This window comes from Trifolium pratense, linkage group LG1 (assembly GCF_020283565.1).
Source record: "Trifolium pratense cultivar HEN17-A07 linkage group LG1, ARS_RC_1.1, whole genome shotgun sequence".
NCBI lineage: Eukaryota > Viridiplantae > Streptophyta > Magnoliopsida > Fabales > Fabaceae > Trifolium > Trifolium pratense.
The window spans coordinates 1,044,994-1,069,115 of record NC_060059.1 but is presented as its reverse complement, the minus strand read 5'-3'; the positions used below and the strand labels follow the sequence as shown (position 1 = coordinate 1,069,115).

General features: G+C 32.4%; 4 protein-coding genes across 4 annotated transcripts; 2 read left to right on the top strand and 2 right to left on the bottom strand.

Moving 5' to 3' along the window:
• Positions 1–77: 77 nt before the first annotated feature.
• On the bottom strand, positions 78–3,413 carry LOC123923943 (F-box/FBD/LRR-repeat protein At3g14710-like). The gene is made up of 4 exons (XM_045976690.1): positions 3,253–3,413; positions 1,338–2,312; positions 853–996; positions 78–584 (listed from the first exon to the last, which is right to left on the bottom strand). Exons 2-4 carry the CDS (start codon positions 2,295–2,297, stop codon positions 297–299), a joined length of 1,392 nt encoding a protein of 463 aa, XP_045832646.1. The 5' UTR covers positions 2,298–2,312; positions 3,253–3,413; the 3' UTR covers positions 78–296.
• Positions 3,414–4,209: 796 nt separating this feature from the next.
• On the top strand, positions 4,210–7,723 carry LOC123903016 (PIN2/TERF1-interacting telomerase inhibitor 1-like). Its single transcript, XM_045952867.1, has 5 exons — positions 4,210–4,326; positions 4,509–4,626; positions 4,736–4,789; positions 4,901–5,023; positions 7,207–7,723. The coding sequence occupies exons 2-5, from the start codon at positions 4,561–4,563 to the stop codon at positions 7,327–7,329; spliced, it is 366 nt and encodes a 121-aa protein (XP_045808823.1). The 5' UTR covers positions 4,210–4,326; positions 4,509–4,560; the 3' UTR covers positions 7,330–7,723.
• Positions 7,724–8,114: 391 nt separating this feature from the next.
• LOC123918043 lies at positions 8,115–15,003 on the bottom strand. The gene is made up of 10 exons (XM_045969983.1): positions 14,533–15,003; positions 14,205–14,439; positions 14,003–14,101; positions 13,505–13,674; positions 13,266–13,405; positions 12,502–12,679; positions 11,813–12,407; positions 11,226–11,338; positions 9,984–10,227; positions 8,115–8,638 (listed from the first exon to the last, which is right to left on the bottom strand). The coding sequence occupies exons 1-10, from the start codon at positions 14,796–14,798 to the stop codon at positions 8,411–8,413; spliced, it is 2,268 nt and encodes a 755-aa protein (XP_045825939.1). The 5' UTR covers positions 14,799–15,003; the 3' UTR covers positions 8,115–8,410.
• Positions 15,004–22,289: 7,286 nt separating this feature from the next.
• Positions 22,290–23,811, top strand: LOC123902715 (CASP-like protein 4C2). The gene is made up of 3 exons (XM_045952501.1): positions 22,290–22,876; positions 22,970–23,105; positions 23,202–23,811. The coding sequence occupies exons 1-3, from the start codon at positions 22,653–22,655 to the stop codon at positions 23,421–23,423; spliced, it is 582 nt and encodes a 193-aa protein (XP_045808457.1). The 5' UTR covers positions 22,290–22,652; the 3' UTR covers positions 23,424–23,811.
• Positions 23,812–24,122: the final 311 nt, after the last annotated feature.

Below are 24,122 nucleotides of genomic sequence, written 5' to 3'. Positions count from 1 at the left end.
AAAACATGAACTGTTAAGTTAGTTTGGAGAAGATATACAAGAGGTAAGTAGATCGAGAAAAAGATTGAAGAAACGGTTGATCACTAATAAAACGAAAAACAAAACATATATACAACATTTAAACGGTGAAGTGAATCGATAAGAACAGCCGAAGTGATTGGTGTAGTTCCCACATACAAACAACTAGAGTATTACAAAAGCAGCATAAACAAAATAAGCCTTAGACAGCCTCAAAAGCATTGAAAATAACAAAGTAATATAGTACTTAAATACATTCACCCAATAACACTGTGTGATTATAAATATGAACCTAGATAACAAGAATAATATTCTTCGATCGCTATGTTAGAACTGCAATTAACTGAAGCTAGTTTCTTTTGAAAATTTTCCAAGACATGCGGCTTCCTAGAACATGAGAAACTAATCCTCTCCAATACCTGAGCATTTTCCATCACAAACTTGGCGAAACTTAACTCACACTCATTGTCGGTAATATTCTCAAATGTTACCTCTTTAAGGGTAGATAGAAAACAGTCGGGCACAGTTGCAAAATTGACCGGTTCTTCTTCATAAGAATCAAGTATCTGATGATCAGCCAAAAAAAAAAATACATGTTTAGATTGCATGGCAAGGTCCAAATAAGACAATGGAATGGCTCAAACAAAGATGATGATTCATTGATTTAAGTATCAACAAAATTTAGAAAATACAATTTGAGTTAAACGTTTAGTTAATTACAAAGTGAAATGGTATTGATATATAAAGTAAAAATGATAACAAATAATTTTATAAAAAAAGTTTTTGTTATAAACCAAAAGACATTAAGTTTAAAATTAACTATCAATCACCCACCCGGTTGCAAACTAGAGTCTCCAGATACGGTGATTTTAAAAGTAAGCGTAACAAAACTTCACCAGTAACATAGTGTAGCTCAAGATCACGCAACAATTCAAATTCAGGAATTCCAGCTAAATAATGTTCCTGTCCTGCAAGATACTGAAAAACAAAGGGAAAAAACAGTCAGTGTTAGGATAGTATGTTTAGAAATATAAAGTAAATGAAATGAGGAATTAAAAAAGTTCTGTTATTGAAGGATCAGACACATACTCATGAGTCATAACCAAAATATATGCAAAAGTGTTTCTACAACGACTCACTAGAGACCTTTATCTATCGCACGTTTAACAGAAACTATTGAAAACTCTCCCGACCATTTTATTTTTCTCACTCATTACAAATTTGGGTAATTGAAATTGATTTTGATAAGACGAAGTAAAAGTCTTCTTTGTCAACATCGACATTAACTTAAAACAAAAGGGTGAAGCAAGAAAACATACCCACCAGTTAAGTTCCAGACAAAGCTTTGAACACTTTGCATTAACTGTAAGAAGTTTGCAAACAAAAATCCATGATTCTTGTACATTAATGTCCCAAAAATCTGATAGCCTAATCTTTGTAGAAGCAATGTGTGCATCTAGCACAACAGTTTCTGCTGATCTATCATTGTTATAATGAAATTCCTTAAGATGCGAAGTACAAAACTTAATTTCAGCATGTGACTCATTATATGATAGTGAAACCTCTTCAAGTATAGGCGCTTCTAAAGTGAGACTCTTTACATCTAACCAAGTGCACCGCCGTGTCTTATACGCTCTAAGAACTGGGAAATTAAGTGTTAACTCTTTCGATGTAATAGAAGAGTAACAAGTAAATGTGATTCCAACCAAGTCCAGGACTGTGAGGGATGAAAGACTAACAAAAGTGGGAATTTTGATACTACAACCACCTATGATATCTAGCACCAATTCCTCCAACGATTGGCATTTGAAAAGTGGACAAAAAAAGAGGTCACATGCCTTAATTGACCAAACATGAATCCTTTTTACTCTCTTATTTGATACAGCAGATATCCATTGATTGATAAGGTAGGAGTCATACTTTTCGTCAATTTCAAGAGAAAATTCTTCGATGCTTGCACTATTCAGATGAAGAAATACCCTAGATACGTAGTTCACAAACCAAGTTTTTATTTTCTCACGGGGAAAAGATACCGGAAGCTCATTGTCTTTAAAGCTTAGTTTTGTGATGAACGTCCACATGTACCTCCACCTCGATGATAAAAGACTGGTTTGAATTGCATTTTTAGTATGAAGAAAAGTAAGAATGTGACCAATAATAAAGTCAGGTAGGTTGCTTATCCTATCTCCATCCTCATCCTCACTGAATTTTTGCCTCTCGGAAGGCTCATTATCATGTCTACCTGCAGATGTGCATGCTGTAACAGAACCTGAGTGCATTTTTATAGCAAATTCCTACAAATAAAATGAGATGAATTGTGAATTAAGCTCTATATTATGTAACAAAAGTTCTTCAATAATATAAAAACAACACTGAAAGACCTATGAAGCAATGACACAAATATCAAACACAAGACTAACATGTAAACATCGGTAATAATTTAAGAAAATAGAAGCAAGAGAAATGATATTTTAATCCACAACTTTGACATCAAATTTCGACATCAATTTAAAGGGATGGTGCAATTCAAGAATGTGGTTAATTACGTCCAAAAAATAATGAATAGATATAATAAAGTGTCACAACTCATTAATTATTCAATAGACATTAACCACAATTATCAGGATTTCAAATAAACTACTACTATTAAGTAGTATTTGTTAAGAGTCATACATTGGAATTTGGATGAAACAATGTCTGAACATACTTCCATCAATCACTATTATATGCAAAAAAATCACTTTTTAGGTTCATTGGAAAACATACAGTATTTAGTCACGGCAATATTTTGCTAAAAAAAAGCAATATTTTGCTTATAATAGTGACGGCAGGAGTATGTTCATAAAGTGGGGGAAGTCATCACCTTACGGATTGATTTTTGTAAGAATGAGTCAGACCCAATATAATTTAGGAATACTAAATACTACCTCCGTCCCAAAATAAAAGTTGCAGTTACTACTTTACACATCTCTATGAATAAATTTGACCACTAATACTGTATTTTTATACATACTTATGTTCATTAATCAGTGAAGTTGTGTTCAAATTTCAAATACACATGGTTAAAAATTATGATTAAAACATTAAAAAGTGCTACATAGCTCACAACACTCATGCGCCTATTTCCATGAAAAATAAGCTACAGTATTTAGTATTTTCTTTGATTGATTTTTCTGTTAGAAGTAAAATATGGAGTGATTAATTTACATTGAGATGATAGAGAAAGCAACATACCTTGAATATGTGAGTAACAGAAGAACACCAATGGAAGTCTGGTATTTAGGGTTGAATGAAGGAAAGTCGACGGTGACGACGGTGGGTTGAGTGACGGTTGATGGACGACGGTGGAGAGTGGAAGTTGAGTTTTTTATCTGTGGGAAATTGAAAGGGTATTGTGAATCTTGGAGTATAGAGTAATTTTTTTTAAAAGACAAAAGGACAAAGTCATTGAAAACTCAGACATTAAGTAAAGTGACTGAGGTTTGAATCTCAGTCCTGACATTCGACGTTGACAATTTCAACATTTCTACCAGTTGAACTAGAATTTGTGAATTCTAGTAAAACAATTAGCAGATGTGGTAGTTATTTTTGACGGTTTAAATTCTTAATATAGGAGTAGTAATAATCTTTATTTAACAAAATACATCCTGGGTTAAATTTTTAGATAACAAATGTATACTAAAATTTAACGTTAACGAATATGGTGCAACAATGTAACATAGATTAATTGCATTGTGAGGGTGCTAAAATTATTTGATGCCAGAACTGATTCTGAATCAGATTAGACGGTCTGATGGATTAATATTGTTGGTGAAAAAAATAAATAAAAAATTGATTTTAGTTTTACATTGTATAAAAAAATTGATTTTACATTTTTTTTAATCTATCAAACATATATTTTTGGAAATATACAAATATTCTTTTTTGACAAAAATAATTTATAGAATTTAGTGGGGTACCAACAGTCAAATTATATAAATTATTAATTATTAATTACTAGCGGGCCAATCAGCGTCCGCTTGTGTCTAACTTATATATATATATATATATATATATATATATATATATATAAAGATATGATTTATGTTATGGTAAGTATCTTAATAAAAGATTTTTGTTACTAAAAAAGATTTTAAAAAGATTTGTTTTGATGAGTTTGTTAATAAATTAAAAAAATTTAAAGATATTGTTGGTATTATCAAAATTCACAAAGAGTAAAAATAAAAGAGAATAGAGCGAGCTGCGAGAGGAGAAAAAAGGAAACAGAAGAACGCGAGCCAGCGACACCATTGTTCGTTCCAATTCGAGGTAGCTACTCACGTCTTCCAATTTTCATATTTAATTAATTCTTTCGATTCTTACTTTTATCTGTGTTTAACAATTTCTCAATATTTCGAGGGTTTTAGGAATTTAATCATGAATTTGTCATAAGAATTTTTATTATATTCAATGGTTTAGTTGATTTTATTGTATTTATCTATTTTATGCAGATTAATTAATCAATAGTAAGAAACAACAACTAGATTAAGTGTGTGCAAAGCCATGAAAGAGATGTTAGGTTCAGCTTCAACATCAACAACAATCAATTCTTCCAATATAGGGTTTCAGGTTTTTTTTTCTTTCCCTTTTTTCATTATTATTATAGTGTTGTTTTTCTTGCCCTAATTCCTGTAATTGTTGTAACTGTAATTTATGATGATGTTACTGTTCTCTGCAGCTATTGAAGAAGCATGGTTGGAAAGAAGGGACTGGTCTTGGGATCTATGAGCAGGTTTTCTTTCAGTATTCCTCTCATATCCATAATATTATTGTCGATCGACGATCACAAGAAACCATAATATTATTGTAATAATTCTGATAAATAAATTTATTTTTGAAACAGGGTAGATTAGAACCGTTGGAAACTCGTGTGAAGAATAATAAACGAGGTTTGGGAGCTGATATAGTGAAGAAAAAGGTTGTTAAGCCTGATCATGGTGATTCCTCCAAAGCAGACAATAAGCAGGTAATTATAAACAATTTACAATTGTTTAATGCATAATGGTGCCGTGTTGCTGATTGTTTTAGGTAGTACTAGTTTCCCAGGTTGTTTTATTGAGATATATTATTTTACAGTTCCTTGTTTTATTTCGTCGAATTTGGTGAGGTGGAGGGTTGATATAGTATCTATAGTAATTAGAAGTCATATAAGTTAAGTAATTAACAAAGTTGAAATACTTTGATATCTATCTTCAAGAACAAAGTTGACATAGAGTCATAGAGTTTAGTAATTAAGAATCGTTTGTAGTCGAATGAATGGTAATGAAGGAGATATACTTTGATATCTATCTCTAAGAAGTAAGAACAAAGTTGACATATAGAATTTAGTAATTATGAGTTGTTTGTAATCGAACAAATGGAAGAGAAATACTTTAATATCTATCCTCTGGGAACAAAGGTGACATATTGGATTTTGCAAATTATAGAGAGATTAACCTGAATCATACTATGAATCTGTGACGGAGAAAGTCTGCATAAATTAAGATGAGAAACTCAAATCACGTAAAACCAGTTTCGCTTATGTTTAGGAGATCAACCATAGAAGCCATATATTTGTTACGAAGATTGATGGAGGTATGGGAGGAATTAAATAAGTAAAAATATATATGTACTTTTTTAAGAAATTTGGAAAAGGCACAAGATAGAATCTGAAGAGGTTTTATGGAAGGCTCTTAAGTGTTCAAATTGCTTATATTTGAGTAATGAAAAATATATACTAGTATGAAGGGGTAAACATAAGAACACAAGGTGGAAATACAAAAGACTTTTCAATAATTACAGGTGTGCATTAAAGTTCCCTTTGAGACCATATTTTTATCTTAGTTCTAGACATGCTTAGTGGTATGTGATAGAAAAATGCCTCTCTAATTTATTCGTTTTTTGCTTTTAAGATTTGTAATCTTGTATGGAACTGAGTGTTGGGTAAGAAAGTAAACTTAGAATCATAAAACATAAGAATGTTATGTTGAATGCGTGGTTACAACTTACATGAGAAAAGAAAGAATAGAGAGAAAATTGAGGTAACCCCCATAATAGAGAAGATGATAGAATCCCGACTTATGTGTTTTGGATGTGAAGAAAACTCGTAGAAGCACCTGTAAGATGAGTAAATCGGATGGAGAATAGTCCAATAATTATAGGCAAAAGGAGACCAAGGGAAACTATAGACCAGACATTAGTAGGACAGATTCATCATATTTAACAATAATGCAAGGGAAAAGCAGCCCCTTTGGTGGATATTATAGTTAGTGATTAGAAGCGTTGTTTTTCATTTTCAGTCATGTGGATTTTGGAAATGAACACTAGTTGCTGTGGTCAGGGATCGAACCAGAAAAAATCATCGAGGGTGGCAGAAATAAAACACTTGATAAATAACATCAACCGTAACTAACATCTATTATTTAATAATTGCATACACCTTAGTTTAATGACAAATAAAAAAACATATATCCATGTACCAAAAAAAACATACTAGTATATCCTAAAAAAGAATATACATACCAAAATATAGCCATCAAAATTTTATGTTTTTATTTCAAAACTAACCTTTGACTAGCATGGTAAATATATATCTCTCTAATTAATGCACTAGCATTGGAATGAACCTCATAAAAATATTGAGGACTACTATTTTATTAAGTTAAATATACTCTGTTTTTCTAAAAGAAACTAAACTACTTAGGAATAAACTTGGTGAACAAGTTGATTATTTATTTACTAGTTAGTGGGTTAAATTAAAATAATTAACAAATATAGTAGTATTATTTTATAACCTCTCTATAAAAGAATTAGTGGACCAAAGAGAAGGGTGGCAAACTATAAAAAATAAATAATGGCAGGGGTGGCGGTATATATGTATGTATGCATAAGGATAGTGTAGTAGTAGTATACTCCCTCTAGTCCTTATTATAAGAGAAGTTTTATTTTTTAGGTTCATTGTAAAACTAAAAAGTAAACTTCTCTTATAATAAGGACCGGAGGGAGTATATATGAAGGGTGGCGGCTGCCCCTTTTCATCAGTACCTAGTTCCGTCCCTGGCTGTGGTGTCTTTTATTTTCTTCATAATTCCCCATCACCTTTTTTTTAAGAATAGAAGGAATAAATATGTATATGATTTCCCGTTGTTGATTGACTTCAACTGATTTCAGGAACAAAAGAAAACCAAAGCACTTCCTAAACGGGTGAGAAAGATGCAGGAGCTTGAAAAGAAGATGCAGGAGAAGGAATTTGAGCGCGCTTTCTTTAGAGAGTTCTGGCCTGAAAATGTGTGAGAATTGATGATGTGTTCATAGCATTTCCTCTTGCATTCACTTTCTTAGTAATGAAGATGATTTCAGAGTTCGTGCAAGTTGGATAAAGATGTACTAACATGATATAGGAAAGATTTATGCAAACTGAAGGAATTTCAGGCACCTTTTTTCATGTGTAAATAATCAACTTTTTTTTTAACCAATTTATTTTGTACAATGGAGAAATGAGAGGCCATGTCCCTCCTAGTTAAAAAATTATGATATTTTCACATGGGAGATCTTTCACATGTACTATTTTTTTTTGGTAATGTACTATTTTGTTTAGAAAATATAAATATTTAATTTAGCCTACGTAAACACACTGTTCATCCTTTTCAGTTTTCAACACTTCAATGACTATAAAATATTGCTTGTGTGCATTTAGTTTTATGATTGGAAGAGCCAGAAAACAATATTTCAGACACAATTGAATTTGAAATTGATTTCGGCATTTGAAATAATTTTAACTTAACGTTGTAATTTGTAGGTTTTGACCTCAAACATAATTTTTACACAATTCTTCTTTTCTTTTTTTTTTTTTGATTTATAGATACACTTAAATTTATTGTTCAACTTTTTTTCACGTAAATGTATGAAAACATGTATCATCACATGCAATTCACTTTAAAATTTTAACTAAAATCAATTCATTCAAAATAATTTGTCACCATATAATCAAATACACACAAATGTCACAAAACAATGGAAAGAAGAATTATGTAAAAAAAATGGAAAAAAGAAGCTTCTCTTAATCTTGCAAAGATCAAGATCACCAATAATATTTCTGTAATATGAAAACTAAGATGATAACGGTTTGTAAAACCATGATTTAGAAAGCAATCTTTGTTAAAATGAAAGTCAATGACTTCAATCAAGACTTTCAAGTTACCTCGGGTTTAATATTGAACTGTGAAAAAACAAGAGGCAAGAGAATATACAACTTGATGTCAAATACAAAATGAATGAATAGACAAAAGAATATATGAATCAGGATATCCAATTAATAAATGATGGCTACCCCGAGAATATTTGTCGACCTTTGCCGGTATCAAGTAACTCATTATCATTTTTTTTTCTTGCACTCATCAGGTTTAACAAGTTCAACAGGAGCAGCAGGTATTCTGATCCACCATTCTCTAACCCTTCTTATCCATCTTTTGCTACTTTCTCTCCTACATGGCATCTCCCTCGTGTAACACTCAATAAATATCACCAAAAATATGTATTTTGGAGGAACAAAAGCAAACACTGCAGCTATGAACACTAGAAATAGGGCAACCCTCTCTGTAGCCTGCAGGACAGATGTAAAACTTAAAAAAGATTCTGGAGAAGACTTGCTTTCCAACCAACTGACTGATTCAATTTGGTTTATAAATCATAAAATTTACAATATATTTCATTTAGCAAATAAAGAATTTATAGAATAGCAAATTAGCAATACCACAAAGGATTAATGCACATTTGGATTTACTTTTACTAGAGTGGTTTAGTAACATAAAATTGATCGACATATTTGAACATTCTTAAATCTTAAGTAAAACTGTTTTTAGATTTTGAACTTTTGCCTCCAAACATGATTTTTAGTTTCAAATTTATCGTCCAACTCATTGTTTTGTGAACGTATTAAAACAAATAATTTTACAAAATCAACCTTTGTCACCATAGAACCAAACACGGTTATAAACTTGTTCCAATCAAAACAATATATCAGGTGGGAGACAGATAATAATTTGCATTATTCGACACAATGTAATGCATTGACATTGAGATAGAGTTTATAAATGTTTGAAATCCAAGGCATCAACTACGCTGAAGTCCTTCATTTGTACAGAGGTGCTCAATAAGATTCATGGTAATTTTTAGAGCCAAGGTTCTTTCTCTTAAACTTTGTTTGGGATGAAAAGGGAAAGGAGGGAGGGAAAGGAAGAAGGATAGATTCTGACGTTGTTTGATTGTCAAAGCCCCCCACAATTATGGGGGGAACTTAAAAAAATCAATCAAATGAGAGTTATGGAGGGTTTTTTTTAAAATTCTCCAGACCATTCCCCTTGTTTTAAAATGCAGGGGAGGAGTTTGCATTTTGAGAACAGTTTCCATTCACTAATTGACTAATTGTAGTGCAGATCTAGGAGTATGCTTGAAAAATGATTTGTAGAATTTATGGTGATGAATGAGTAATGACTATGAAGAGGGGTTGCAGACTGACTAGCTCAGGTGTAGACAGTAGTAAAAAACTGTGACAGAGTTCTTTATTTTGTTAATCTGTGATTTCAGACTTGGTAAAGATGAGTAATACATAAGATAAGTTTAATAGTTGGAAGTATAGTGAGACCGGGAAGAGCTATAAGTGGCAAACCTTAAGATTAACTTAGATGTAAATGATCTTTAACTTATTTCATGATAATGAAGAGTTATGATGTCAATTGATCCATATGGTTGACCTTACCCAATGGGACAAGGCTTGATAGTTGCAGGTTGACTGCAATCAAAGTGGATTAATGAAACATTTCATAAATTGCATCATTGAACCCCACAAGTTATTGCATACATACTAAATCCACAACATTTAAATTTTGCGTTTTCAATGCAAAAAAAAAAAAAATTGCTTCTAAGTAGACCATGACTGGAATACTCACCTGTGGCAATATAGCAAGTAGAAGAGCTCTTAATTTTAGTAGAACAATATTTCCAGCTTGAATAAGTGATTCAAACTGCGTAATGGCTTCTTGCAATGTCAGCAGTTGTTCTACTGCATTTCGATTTTCGGGAGGTGTTACTGTGAAGGGTTCTAATGCTCCTCCCTTTCTAAAATGCCTATGCCAGAGCATAATAATTGCAATGAACAGAAAAACAGACGGCAGTAAGTACTGGATCCACCCCCTGTACATCAATGTTCATTAAATGATTTATTCATACAAACCACAGAAGCCAACTTTAACACAAATATTACTAGTATTTATTAACAGTTGCCACTGTCTGATCCAGGTGGCAGTCAATCTGTTCAATAAGACTAAAGTAATGCGACTTATTACTTTCCTTAAATGTAGATTTGAGATTTAATGACCTCAACTTTTTGTTAAAGTACAAAGATTTACAATAGTATGCAGAAATGGTGTCAAAAACCTGGTGGATCTTGCTTGAGATGGGCTTACCAACAAAGAACCACATGGATATAGACAGGATCATGGAGATTCGATGTGCTTGAGCTTTCACGAGGATGTCAAGCATTGGAGAGAAGGGGGTTGAATGTATGTCAATGAACATAAAAATTAATTTTTGCTCCTTGATTGATATCCTTCCACGTTTATTTCTTTTCTTCTCTTTTTGTTTTTAGAAGTCTCGTTGACTATTTTATCTTCAGCATTCACAAATAATTCTCAAAAATATGTAAATGAATTTAAATACCAAATTGTGATGAACTCGAGCTTTGTCCATATACATGCAGGGAAAATGCTAAGAGATTAATAACTCCCTTGTTGGGCATTAGACACTAGCTTAAGGATTGGGACCAAGTGGTCACATGAATATAAAAAATTGATGAATAAGTCCATTGTTGGGCATTAGACGCCAGCTTACGCATTGGGACCAACTGGTCACATGAATATACAGCATTGATGGGACAAAGGCAGAGGCAAAAACTGACACAAAAGCCTTTTAAAGTGTTCAAAACTAAAGAAAGAAAAACATGTATAAGTCAGCATGCAATAGCACAGGAAATGACATTTGTAAGCAAAATTCGAAAACATTTGAACAGCATAAAGTTTCATTGAATGAGGGTGCCACTTGATATGTATGTGGAAATCAGCCAATCGGAAACAATAAATATATAAAGATATTAATGTGGTCACCTAATACCCTGATTTTAAAACAACAATTACCTTATAATCACATAACAGCTGAGTATCAAAAAGGCTGTTGATCTATAGAAGTCTTTCCACGAGGCCAAAAGTTGTAGTCGGTTAGCAGATTCGATGACTGGGAATAGTAGTTCCTACAAGGAGTTAAAAGAATTAACCACACCATATAACAAAAGCCTTCGATCCATTTCTTTTTCTCTTGCTTCTTGGGATGCCTTATAATTTGAGTTTGAAAGGCTAAGTCACTCAATGGACATCCTAACCGAAAGAACATATCTTTCAGACTGAAAATTGAAATACATTTCAAATAGAAGAAATATATTGATATTGAGGTTAGATGAACAAAGTAGAGAATGAATGATACTATGGAGGAAAAATATTTACTTTTTGTACTCATTTAAAACCTAGCCCATTAGTATTTGCTGGTGCTGAAGGATCTTTGCAGTTCTATTCTAGTTTGTTTTACAGCATATTACAACAACAACAAAAAATCTTACTTTGTTATTCTTTCATCCTTCTTTGCTTTACTATAATTTGCATAATCAAATGAAATTAAGATATTTTTTCAGGAAAAATAAATAAATTATTGAAAGTAAATAAGAACAAACCTTCATTACTGCAACATTTGTATCGATGCCCTCCACCTTCACTTGGTCTACGGTTGCCTGTGCAGCTTGTGCTTTTCCAGTGTCCATAAGAGATTTTTTAACTGCCACTTCCAAGGGATTTTTCTCACCAACTCGGACATCACAAACAACAGTTGTTTCTTCATAGATACCAGCTGCCATTTTTGATTTGAACCCAAGACAGGAGAGTGCCACTACTGCTCCTGGAGACACTATTAGTTTCTTTTTTGATTCCACATTCGCTGGAATATGTCTTTTACCAGAAACAGAAGTTAAATTCATTAAGGTATTTGACAGGGTTTTCAAGATTATATCTCCCCGAGGAAGAGTTTCAGCTAGGTTAAAAGTAAGTAATGTTTTATAGTTGGATGAGAAAAATTTGAAAGCTTCTTTAAGTGCGCGATAGCGGAAGATGCCAAGACTAGCCCTGGCAAGTACTTCTGATTTCTGCGTATCTTTAAGGCAGAATTTCCTGACAAACATGTGTGCACGTAGGATCTCTAGACTTATGTCCAACCAGTAGTCACGACGCAAGTTTGCTTTAAATTCAGGGAATTCAAAGTAAACAGGCTCTGCTCTGTCAATACATTTCAGAAAATCATAAAATTTGAAGTGGAAACAATGGAAATATATAGACAATTCACGTAGGATATTTAAAACAGGTGACATACACAGAAGTTGACTTGTACATCACAGCTTTATCAAATAGACGAGCACCAAGGGGTCCAGTCAAGTCAGGCTTTATGACCTGTTTCATGTCCGTGCCCAGATCATATCGAACAGCTTTCTCATGCACACCGACTCCAAGTGACTCAAAGTACAGAGCATAATTGGTCAGGGTCAAACGCCCTAGAAAAGGTCAGAAATTTGAGGTACTGCCAACTTAAAATATCTTTTAGGTATGCTAATGAACAAGGGTTCCTAGTCAGTTAAGTGCTATATTGTTTAACACATTAAACAGTGTGTTCTACGATGGTTCCAAACATACTCTGATTTGCCGGTTTCATACACCAGCTTTAAGATATTGTATAGGACAATAACAATACCTAATTGAATAAATTAACTTCCGAGATTTCAATTGAGTGTCAAATCCATGAGATTACTCCGTGTATAGTTTCATGAGCAACTGCTGGAATGATCTAGAAATAGTTTAAATAAAATATTTGAGTGTGTGCCTTTGTGACCAATTAGTGAAAAGCAAAATTTATTCTATAAAGAACAAAGACACGAACAAGAAGATATAGAAAAATTATCATCATCTAGCTGAGGGAAATATTTTTGTGACTAGATCCAACTTTAAAACTTGGACTAACAAAAAAGGAAAAATGAAGCTGCTAGCCACCAATGAGCAGCATCTCACTACTAAATAGTCCTCAAAGACGACACGTCCGTTTCAATATATGTGTACTCTAGTTTGAGCATTGAAAATACTCACCAGGCCATGCACCAATTCCAATATGTTGAAGAACTGGTTGAGTTGGAATTGTCCCGTCAACATCAAGGACCATCTCTTCTTCAACAAGTTGCAGATTGGCAACAGAACTGGCCAGAGCATTTTTCGAATTCCTGATAACCCTGCACACGTAACGCAACTCAGCATAAGGAAATATGAAGCACACGAACAATGCAGTACGTAGACAATGCAAGCAACACGACTGAAGGAAAGAACCTTACTTATCAAGGGATCTTATGTATTTATCATAAACAAGAAAATGGAGTCTATGTCCGGAAGAATTGGTGAGTGCATCAAAAAGATTGTGAACAGTTATTATATCAGCAATAAGAACACAAACAGGAGCTATACGTGAGAAAGCCTCACGACCAACTGTCTTCTTATCATCAACCTAAAAAAAATCATTGCAATTGCATACATTATTAGTCAATGTTTGAATTGAAAAATTTGGGTGCTATTAGTATAGTCCGTATATTACTAAAGGTTTGTTTGTATTGGCTTATTTGAACTTATCTACTAGCATAAACATTAAGACCATTTATGACCTGTCTGGAAACAGTTTGCAACTTATTTCTATAAACTCTCCATAATAGCTTACGAAAACAACTTATATGATATGATAAACACTTATGCTATAATAAGCGCTTAATTAAGTTGTTTATCCAAACATAACCTATATTCATTGTACATAATGACATTATGATTAGTGCTGGTGTAACCTGAACTGCCATATTTGTGGAACTTGAATAAAACAAGGAAGCATCATCCTCATCACCAGAGGTTTCATCTTTACTATCTTTACTACGAGCAGGATTTTCCTGAAATTATGATTAAGATCACAACACATCCACATCAATTAATTAATTAATTTATTAAATTATTAATTAACAAAAGAGAATTAGTTAATTTAATGATTTGAACCGTTGTGACTTGATCAGCGTTAACGCTTGGAGCTTCCCAAGCAAGCATCACATCAAATGACAAACTACGGAACTCGGAATCACTCAAATAATCAGAAGTTTTACTGAATTTGTGAAGCGCTTTGAAGGAACAAAATTCCACAAGGTTTCTAGCGTATGTAAGAAGCTCTTTCACTCCGAGAGGAAGTTCGGAATCGAAAGCGTGTTGTAATTCATCCGTAGAAACTCCAATGATCCTGAAAAACACAAATCAAATAATGAATAAACAAAAAGTTATTGAAATTGAAACACGAATGAAGGTAAATGAGAGAATGGAGAAGTGACGTGACTTGGAACAACGAGAGACGACGGAGTTAGCAATCGGAGAAAGTTGAGGAATAGGTTTGGGAGAATTGACGGAGACATCGGCGGCCTCGGTTTCGGGTTTGTTACGGTGGAAGAGAGATTTCAAAGAGTTGTGATGATTTCGGAGGATATTTTCCCACATTCCGAACTTGCCTCCATTATTGTTATTGTTATTATTGTTATCATTGGTTTCTTCTTCCGATTCCATTTCATCTACAAATTGATTAAGTTCGGTTGATTTGGGTTTCATGATCTATTTGATTTGATGAAATGCGATGAAATGCAATCCGCGCCAACTTTGATTTCTCTCATTCGCTAATTTTGATCTTCTCAATTACTAACTACTCGCTACTTTTCGTGTTTCTCTCACTCGTGTTTCTATTTTTTAATTTTGTTGATAATTTTTTTTTTGGTAAAGTTTATCTTTTATTTTTATTCATTTGCATTATTATTAGAGTAATAATTAAATTTCTGTTATTTTTTTTATTGACGAAATTGCAAAATCATTGAAAATTTACACATAAAGTGGAGTGACCGTGATTTGAACGTCGTTCCATCAATGTCGAGCTCTGACGCACGTTATAAGTCACGAGTCACATTTGTTATGGATTTAGAAAGTCTTAGAGAATTGAATGTTTAAGCGTTTTGTTGGAGGGTACCCATGTTTATTTGGGCACAATACTTCTTTGGGCCCAACATACAATGGACTATGAGTCTTTAGTCCGTCCAAAATAAGAATTAAATTTGACAATTCAAATTCATAATACTCATACATATTTTTTACTTTATTATGAGTAGTTTTTTAGACCAGAATTTATGATAGATAACATTAGAGAGTGATGTTGTACGCGTTACAAACATTTTTTTTGTGTATTAGCAAAAATTGTTTTGAGAGTTTTTCTTTTATCATTTAATTTTTTGTTTTGAATTTTGGTAGAATTGATTTTGAAAGAATTTATCTTAAAAAATTATTGTATTTGACAACTAAATTTTAAAAGTGAAGTGTGACATATTGGTGATCAAAAGTCAAGTATTGATTCCAACAAAATACTATTTATTTTTAATTCTTAACTCTGTTTTTCTAATATCTTTACCTTTCATTGCAAAACTTGTACAATAACATCCTCAAGGAGCCATGAAACTCATGATGATATACATGAATACATGATGAGGGTGATACTAGCTAGTTTCCTCCCACAACAAAAATAAATTACAACAAAATATACTCCACTAATCTATTTGTATGAATTGAAGTTAAGAAAATAATAAAGACCTACAAAGTGGGCAAGAAAATTGATTTCGATCTAACCATTGCTCCATGCAATTGTAATGAAACACATGCTCACATCTCCTCAACTTGCTCACTGCATCTTCCCCTTCAAACTCAACCAAGCAAATGGAGCAAATCTCTTCTTCGTCTTCATCTTCCCCCAAATCCTTGAATCGTGCAACCGGTAGAGATGGAATTTCCAGAAACTCGGTCTCTTTGGCCGCACATTTGTGTTCACTAGAGAAGAAAAACATGAGAGTTAGGCCATACATGTTTGTAAGTGAACTCTTGATTTGCTTGAATGGGATGAAAACACATGTGTACAACACAATTGTCACTATCCAAAACCTAGATTGACAAGCCATAAGACAATTCATCCTCAACTATGTAATAATATTTAATATATCCTAAAGTTTCAATACCTGAATTAAAAGCCTCTCTAGATCTCTGTCTCTGTATTGATTTTCTAGACTCTTGTTGCTTTCAATGACAATATGATTTTGAATGTGTAATGTATTTATCTATCTATCTGTATATATACACATACACTATACTAGTTAGGAGAGAAGACTTTTATTTATATACTATATGACACCGGCCTTATACATAAAATATGAATCCAATACATGTATCCTAGATTCTTTATTTATTTATTAATTACAAAAATAAAACTTGTTGTATACATTAGTTCTGACTTTGGAGGCTGCTAATGTATTTAGATTAGTTTTTCTAATTATATATAGTTCATATGCATATGTTAAAACAAAAATGTTTCATAGACACTCATTTTCTTATACGCTTGAATCATCTGATAAATTATATGTAAAAATTTAATTAATAAAAGTTGAATAAAAATAATCTCCGTCGGGGAATTTTTTTGGTACGCATGAATCAAGAATCGAACTCTGACCACATGTTTAAAGGGTTTAAAACTCTTACTACTAGACCAATTCATTGTTGGTGAATCAAATTAACCTTTTACTCAATTGAATTAATCATATTTCTTATATAAAAATAACTATATTTAAGACTTTGTTTATCATAGTATAATGAGCATTTTCTAAGGAACCTTATTATAAGTTAGAAGTTCAAGGTCTCAAGTCTTTTTTTTTATAACATTTGTATTATTTAATTTACATTGTATATGTTTGCACTGCAATGGGTTTCCAAGGCCGGCGCCTATCCCACATTCTCTTGTGATTTGTTAAATGAATTTAATTTATATGCACCGTCGGTGTAAAGATATTTTGCACATGCGTCCAATAATATACAGACACATCATGTATGGTCATTAAAAACACATGATGTGTCACATTCATTAAATGATGTGGCAACGCGTCATTGGATGTATGTGTAAAAAAAAATTACACCGACGGTGCACAGCAATTAAACTCTTGTTAAATACATATGTGAAGGATACTGTGTGCTCAACACCACCCAGTATTTTTGTTTTGGATTAACGTTTTTTCAAAGCATTACATCAATGTTGACTTTCATTTTTTTAAGATGTAATTACATTTTTAATCTCTCTATGTAGCTAGTAGTATTGACATTCTATTATTTTTTTGAACAAATTTAGTCTCTTTATTGATAACTAATTTGATTGTTACAATTAAATCCTTTATTATATTTTGTTAAGAAAATACTTTATTATTTTCATTTACTCTACACTCTTGCACTATCAAAATTCAAACCTATTTAATTATATTGTCTTTTAAAATCTTATTTTTATATTTTTTTTAAAAAAAATTATTTTTATCGAAGTTTACTAAAAAATTTAAGTTCTTAAATATATCCTATAAAAAAAAAAACTGTTGTTTCCCATCTGAACAGTTATATAGAATCACCAAAATTATAATATCCTCCAGCTCATCATCTCATCATTGATCAAGAGTAGAGATGAGCATAAAGAGAATATTGATGCCATTGGGGATCCAATAATTTTTGCCATGTGATAGATCCCTTAACAAATTGTGATAAGTCAATTGGAGTTTTGATCAGTTGGTTGAACATCTCAGTCCATAATCCTCTTAGCCTCAACCTGAAAACTAATTAACACGAAGTCTTTGCTCGTTGATTAGATGATAATTCTAGTTCACACTCTATCAAGCGTCAAACTTAGGGTGACGGTGGCGTCTAATCCTCACAACCGAGCTGACGGCCATTTTGGCCCACATTCCATCAAATGCCTTCCTCGTAGTCGGATGGAGTCATCGCTAGTCATTATATGCACTCTTATTTTTTGTAGATAAATTTTTTAGAATCAATGTATAATAAGCCTGAAAACTTATAAAAAAAATAGACACCAACAAATTTTTAAAAACTCGAACTCACAATCGAATAATATACGAGTTGAATCCTTATAAGTTATAACCACATTGCATCAACACCAGTGAAATCTAATACCTCTCTTCTATTAGTTAGAAATAAAGTCTTGACAAGTTCTATCACCATGTGTTGCATTGACTTGTAATTTGGGTTGATTGTTTCGTGTCAGGCACCATATGATTTTACTTGTAGCAACGTATTGATTGCGATTAAACAAGTGATAAGAATAATTAAGAATAATGATAATTATTGACTAGGGAAAAGTTTAAGTAAATCACAATGTCAACACGATTAAATATTCGCTAAAAACGTCAGAATTGATAGTTAACAACTTAACCTCCTATCCTATGCCTATCACGGGTATGTGATAATTAAAGTATACATCTTGGTCTTTAAATATAAAGTAGGATTAGGAAGAATATGTTGTTTGTTAATTGTTAGAATCACATGAGCCACCATAATTCCACAAAGGCTATAATGTTTTAGTATAAGAGAAAATGAGACATGCACTCGATTTAATCATAGAGATTATGTCAGAATCACATATTCAAGTGAAACAGAATCACAGAGATCTATCATGATTTTACAAAAGTTATAGGAGTGTCATTTTTGAAAAATCACGATAAATCACTGTGATTCTGATATACTGACCGTGATACCAAATAAGCTAAATTGAATCTCTAAATTTTACAATTATTTGTAATTAGGTCCTCAAAATTTTAACTTTAAATAATTTATAATTAGATTCATGAGAGTTTAGAGATTGATCTACTCCATTGATGATAATTGTCTCTGTCTCCATATATAATTAGTAATCAATAAAATTGAGCCTTGTCTCTATATTGAAGGAGAGGTGAGGCCAGGATTCTCTCTTGAATTGATATAGTAAGATCTGTAGGAAACATCACTTAGCAAACTGTTTGCAGTTAATTCAATTCGTTCAAGTTAACTTACTGAGAAGAAAAAAAGATAAACTTGAAGAAAAAAAGAAAATTATTTTAGATTTTGTTGACTACTACATGATCGTTATGTTGAAAAAGATAAAAATTACGTTATTTTTTTCATTCAAAATTGAGTTACTCAATTTTTTAAAATAAATTACTACATAATTTTGGTTTCGGATCATCTCATGTTGCTTCTCTCTTGTGGATTCATCATGTGCTAATCCAAATTGTTGGATTGATATCGGTCCGCACATTTTTTTTCTCTCTTCTGCACCATTTTTTACTTTTTTAGTAATTTTTAACCGTTGGATTGTGCACAGGACGATCACCGGATATAATCGGCAGCAGAGGATCTGATTCCCATAATTTTCCCATACAAATAAGCTTTTTATCCAAAGAAAATTATGGAATGTTAGCTTTTGTGGATGGGGCAGCAGCTTTTGTCGTTGGATGTAATTTTTTTATGGTTGCGTTTCATCTTTTGGTCAAATGGTGGTTGTGTTTGTGTGTACTTGAGTTTGTGTGTCTTTTCAATAATGGTTCTAGAAAAGGCCCCAACACTCTTTCTTCAACCCTTTATGTCATTTCTCTATAAATTTTTAAACCGTGGTAGATGATTAAGATAAAGTCTTCAATTTAAAATCATGTGTGCCAACTACTTTTAGACACAATAAATCATTTAACTTATTTAATTTTATATTCTATATTTTTTCATCGAAACAAAATACACTAATTTTAGAGTTGAAGCCTAGCTAGCCCAATCTGCACCAGTTGTATGTTTTTAGAAGCTTGAAAACCATTTAGTAGGAATAGTACATCAATAAAAATTAGTTATCATGAATCATCACAAACAATTCCAAGAATATTATATTGTTTTGACCGTATTTTTTTAATAATATAATATTAGCATATAAGATCTTGTTCAATTTATTTTGATGAGTATTTTCAAAATATTACTCCTTCTGTCCCATTTTATAAGAGCTACTTTGACTAAATGACACTATTTATTTATCTTACTTTGACCATATTTTAAAAAATATATATAAATATAAATATTAGCATATAAGATGTTGTTTGATTTGTTTTGATGAATATTTTCAAAATATCAAGTTTTTATAATTTCTACTAATAAAGAATTAAAGATATTAGTGATCGAAATTGTGTGTTAGCATGCGTGTATTAGTCAAACTAGCTCTTATATTTTGGGACGGAGGGAGTAAATTTTTATAATTTTTACGAATAGACAATTAAAGATATTAGTGATCAAAATTGTGCATTGTCGTACGTACAGTGGTCAAACAAGGTCTTATAAATTATAATTAGGGATGAAGGTAGTACTTATATTATTTTCAACCAATTATAAAATTAAGTGTTAAAAAAAAGTTAAAAATAGTGTGTGTTTCTAGCATTTTATTAAAAAAAAAGAAAAAACATTAGTATTTAGTTTTTACTACTCAAATATTGGAGCAAGAATCAACCAATACCACATCGTCACGTGTCAAGTTATATTCATGGGCTAATTCTTATGGCATTCCCCACCCAGAAGTTGTGTGTGAACAAACTTGAACAGACACACTCATGAGTCACGACTCTTTAGCCTTTACAAAAGGATGACAATGCCAGCTGGTAGCCGTAAGGGAACAATAACCATTTCACAATTGAGGGTAAACAAACAATTTGAGAAATAAATTAACGAGGAAACTTATAAAGCAATTAATTTGTGTCATCACAATATCTATCTATAGTTTAAGGATGTACTACTTTTACACTGATGTAACAATGATATAAGATTTAAGGGTCTTGCTAACCAGTGCCCCGGAGCACTAGTTAAGGAATCAAAAGAAGAAATAAAATAAAAGTTGTGCATGGAAAACATCAAAATATAGACTTTTATTGTATTGACTACACTATTTTCAAGTAAAACTTTCTAAATTTGAATCCTTAACAAGTGCCCCTGGGGCACTATTTAGCATTTGTCAAGATTTAATTGAAAGGACTATTATTATGGAGGGGTGGATTACTTTGAAAAGAAATGAAAGATGAAAAGAAAAAAAAAGAAGTAAAGAATGATATATTCCTCAATTTGAAGGAATTAAAAAAATATGTTGAAGGGAGATTTTAGATGGTGGTCTGTCACAAACCATCCTATGGGGCGAAGCTCGGTTTTCAAGTTCAAACAAGGTCATTTACGAGATAAGCAGCATCGACTCAAGATCACAATCAGCGTGTTTTTCCTTATTAGACACATGTCAAATTGCCAACATCATCAAAAGAAGATATGATTCAAGTTATTGGTCACCATGTAGTAGAATTTTAAACCTTTAAAATTTGAGAATAGGTAGAAAAATCTTAATTTTGAATTACGTTGAGAAACATTGTCATTTTGTTAACTTGTATCAAATTATTTTATTAAATTAATCCTTCAATTGTAGTTATTGAATTTGTTCTATGCTGAACTTTTGGTCATTGGTTAATCCCAATGTCACATCTTTCATCGGTTACATACCACATTTGTTGCCCTATATAAATTACGTTTCACAATCTCACAAGGTATACATACCTCAATCTAACCTAACATATATCTCAAGTGTATACTGATTTAGCAAAAGATTGATTTTTTTTTTTTTGAATGTACATTGTCATCTCCACCTAAGAGTTTGGTCACTACCTTTATCTTAGATGATTCCTTTCCACAAATCCACATCACTATGAGTCTTTATCCTTAATCCCTCATATTACCGACGAATTAGTCTCTACGTTGTATCGTTATTACCGTCAAATTAGTCTTGGCAAGTTAATCAAAAAATCAAGTTGCTGACATCATTTAAAATCAATGCATTTTTGTCTATTCGCAAATTTCACCGATGTAAAGTTTGATCTCTACATAGGAGAAATTGGTGATTTAGTCATAATAATTTCATTTTGTGTTATACTCTAGGGGCAATGGTTAAGTGAACAAAAGCAAAAATATTAAAAACATTAAATATACTACTTTTAAGATTATATTTTTATTTTGACGAGGTTTGTCGCGAACTTGAACTGAACTGAGATCTTGTATTTATCTGTGAGTTTCATGTAATATAATATATTAATAAATTATTTTAAAGAAAGTGAGAATGTGAAATCCAATTGTAGGCATAAAAAAGTGACAATGTGAAATAGAGAAGGCAGTAATGGAGGAGATGAAGATAAAAGGAATTAATAAAGAAAAAAGCGGAAAGAAAAAGATAGAAGAAGAAGAAAAAAGAAAGTACACACACGAGATTAGGAGGAGCTAACACACACACACACGCTTTTGTGTCTGGAACAGAACGCAACTTTTACCCAAACACATTCTTCTTCTCCTTTTTTATCTCTTTCTTTACTTACAACAACTCAGATACATAAACTCAACAACTCATACATATACATACATATCTCACTCTTCTATTCTATTCTATCCCGTGACTCACTCACTCTCTTTTTCTTTTTCCATTTCCCTTAAACCAAAATCACAAATACTATCTATCTAACTAACTAACTAACTCTGTTATTCTTCCATTCCACATGATTTCTCACCACCATGCGATCCCCTCAGCCACTTCGTAACGGCGGTGATAATAACCGTTCACCCTCAGCACCTCGTTTTCACTCCACCGTCGCTGAACACAAACTCCGTCGTTTCAATTCACTCATCCTCGTTTTCCGTCTCACCTCTTTTTCATTCTCCCTTGCTTCCTCTGTCTTCATGCTCACCACTTCCCGCACCTCCGATTCTCCTCACTGGTACCACTACGACACTTTCCGGTAACTTTTTTTTTCTCTCTATTTTTAGCACAATTCAATTATGTATTAGGTATTACTGTTATTGAATTGAAATTTATTGATGAAATTGTTCAGATTCGTTGTTGCTGCGAATGTGATTGTAGCTGTATATTCTCTGTTTGAAATGTGTGCTTCCGTTTGGGAAATTTCAAGAGGTGCAACACTGTTTCCTGAAGTGTTGCAAGTTTGGTTTGATTTTGGCCATGACCAGGTCAGTAGCATTAACATACAGTACACAATTTCGTTTCTCTATTTACTATCCGAGTGTGTGTGTGACGGAGGATGATATTGTATGGCGGTGGTGCAGGTGTTTGCGTACCTGCTATTATCGGCGAGTGCGGCGGGGACATCGATGGCGAGGACGTTAAAGGATATGGACACGTGTACGGTGAGTAATTCGTTCTGCGTACAATCGGACATTGCAATAGCGTTAGGATACGCGGCGTTTCTGTTTCTAGGGTTTACGTCGTTGTTATCTGGATTCCGTCTCGTCTGTTTCATAATCAACGGTTCTCGTTTTCATCTCTGAATGAATGAATCTTTTCCGATGATTTTTGCGTGGAAACGACGTCGTAGGCGAATGCCGGGAATGAGTGTGAGATAGAGGGAATATTTGGGTGGGGCCGGGAGCATTATTTTATCGGTACTCTCAATAGGATGATGTGATTTGATTTGGGCTAATATGATTGGCAGAAGTACTCTGAGTTGAAAAATATAAGCGTGACTTTGAATTTTGAGCCAAACTATACCTACTAGCTAGGCTATAGTAGCAAAAGTATTTGTACCTTGGAGTATTCCAATAATTCTATTGATTTTTCCATTTAATTTATAAGCTGGTTAGTGTATTTTGAAAATGGATTTCCTGCCTTAACAGTGTTAGGCGTCCGATCTGAATTAACGGATAAAATTTAATTGTATATTCAATCTGGACTGTTCAATCTAAATTTAATGGTTGATATTAATAGTTTCTCACAATTATTAATAGCGTGAATGTTGCTAACACTCCTAAGTCTAACTTTCAAAATCATTCACCATTTGGTCGAGAATGATTACTAATGCTTGAAGTGCAATTTTTTTTCTTTTTTAACTAGTGCAAAGAATGTTTTAACCTTATTCAATGTCACATTACATTAACATGTATTTGTTGTCAAATAATCTAATGACTAGACGTATATGTTTTAAGTGTGGAGAATTCATAGCTTAAATTTAACCACTACAAATATTGTGT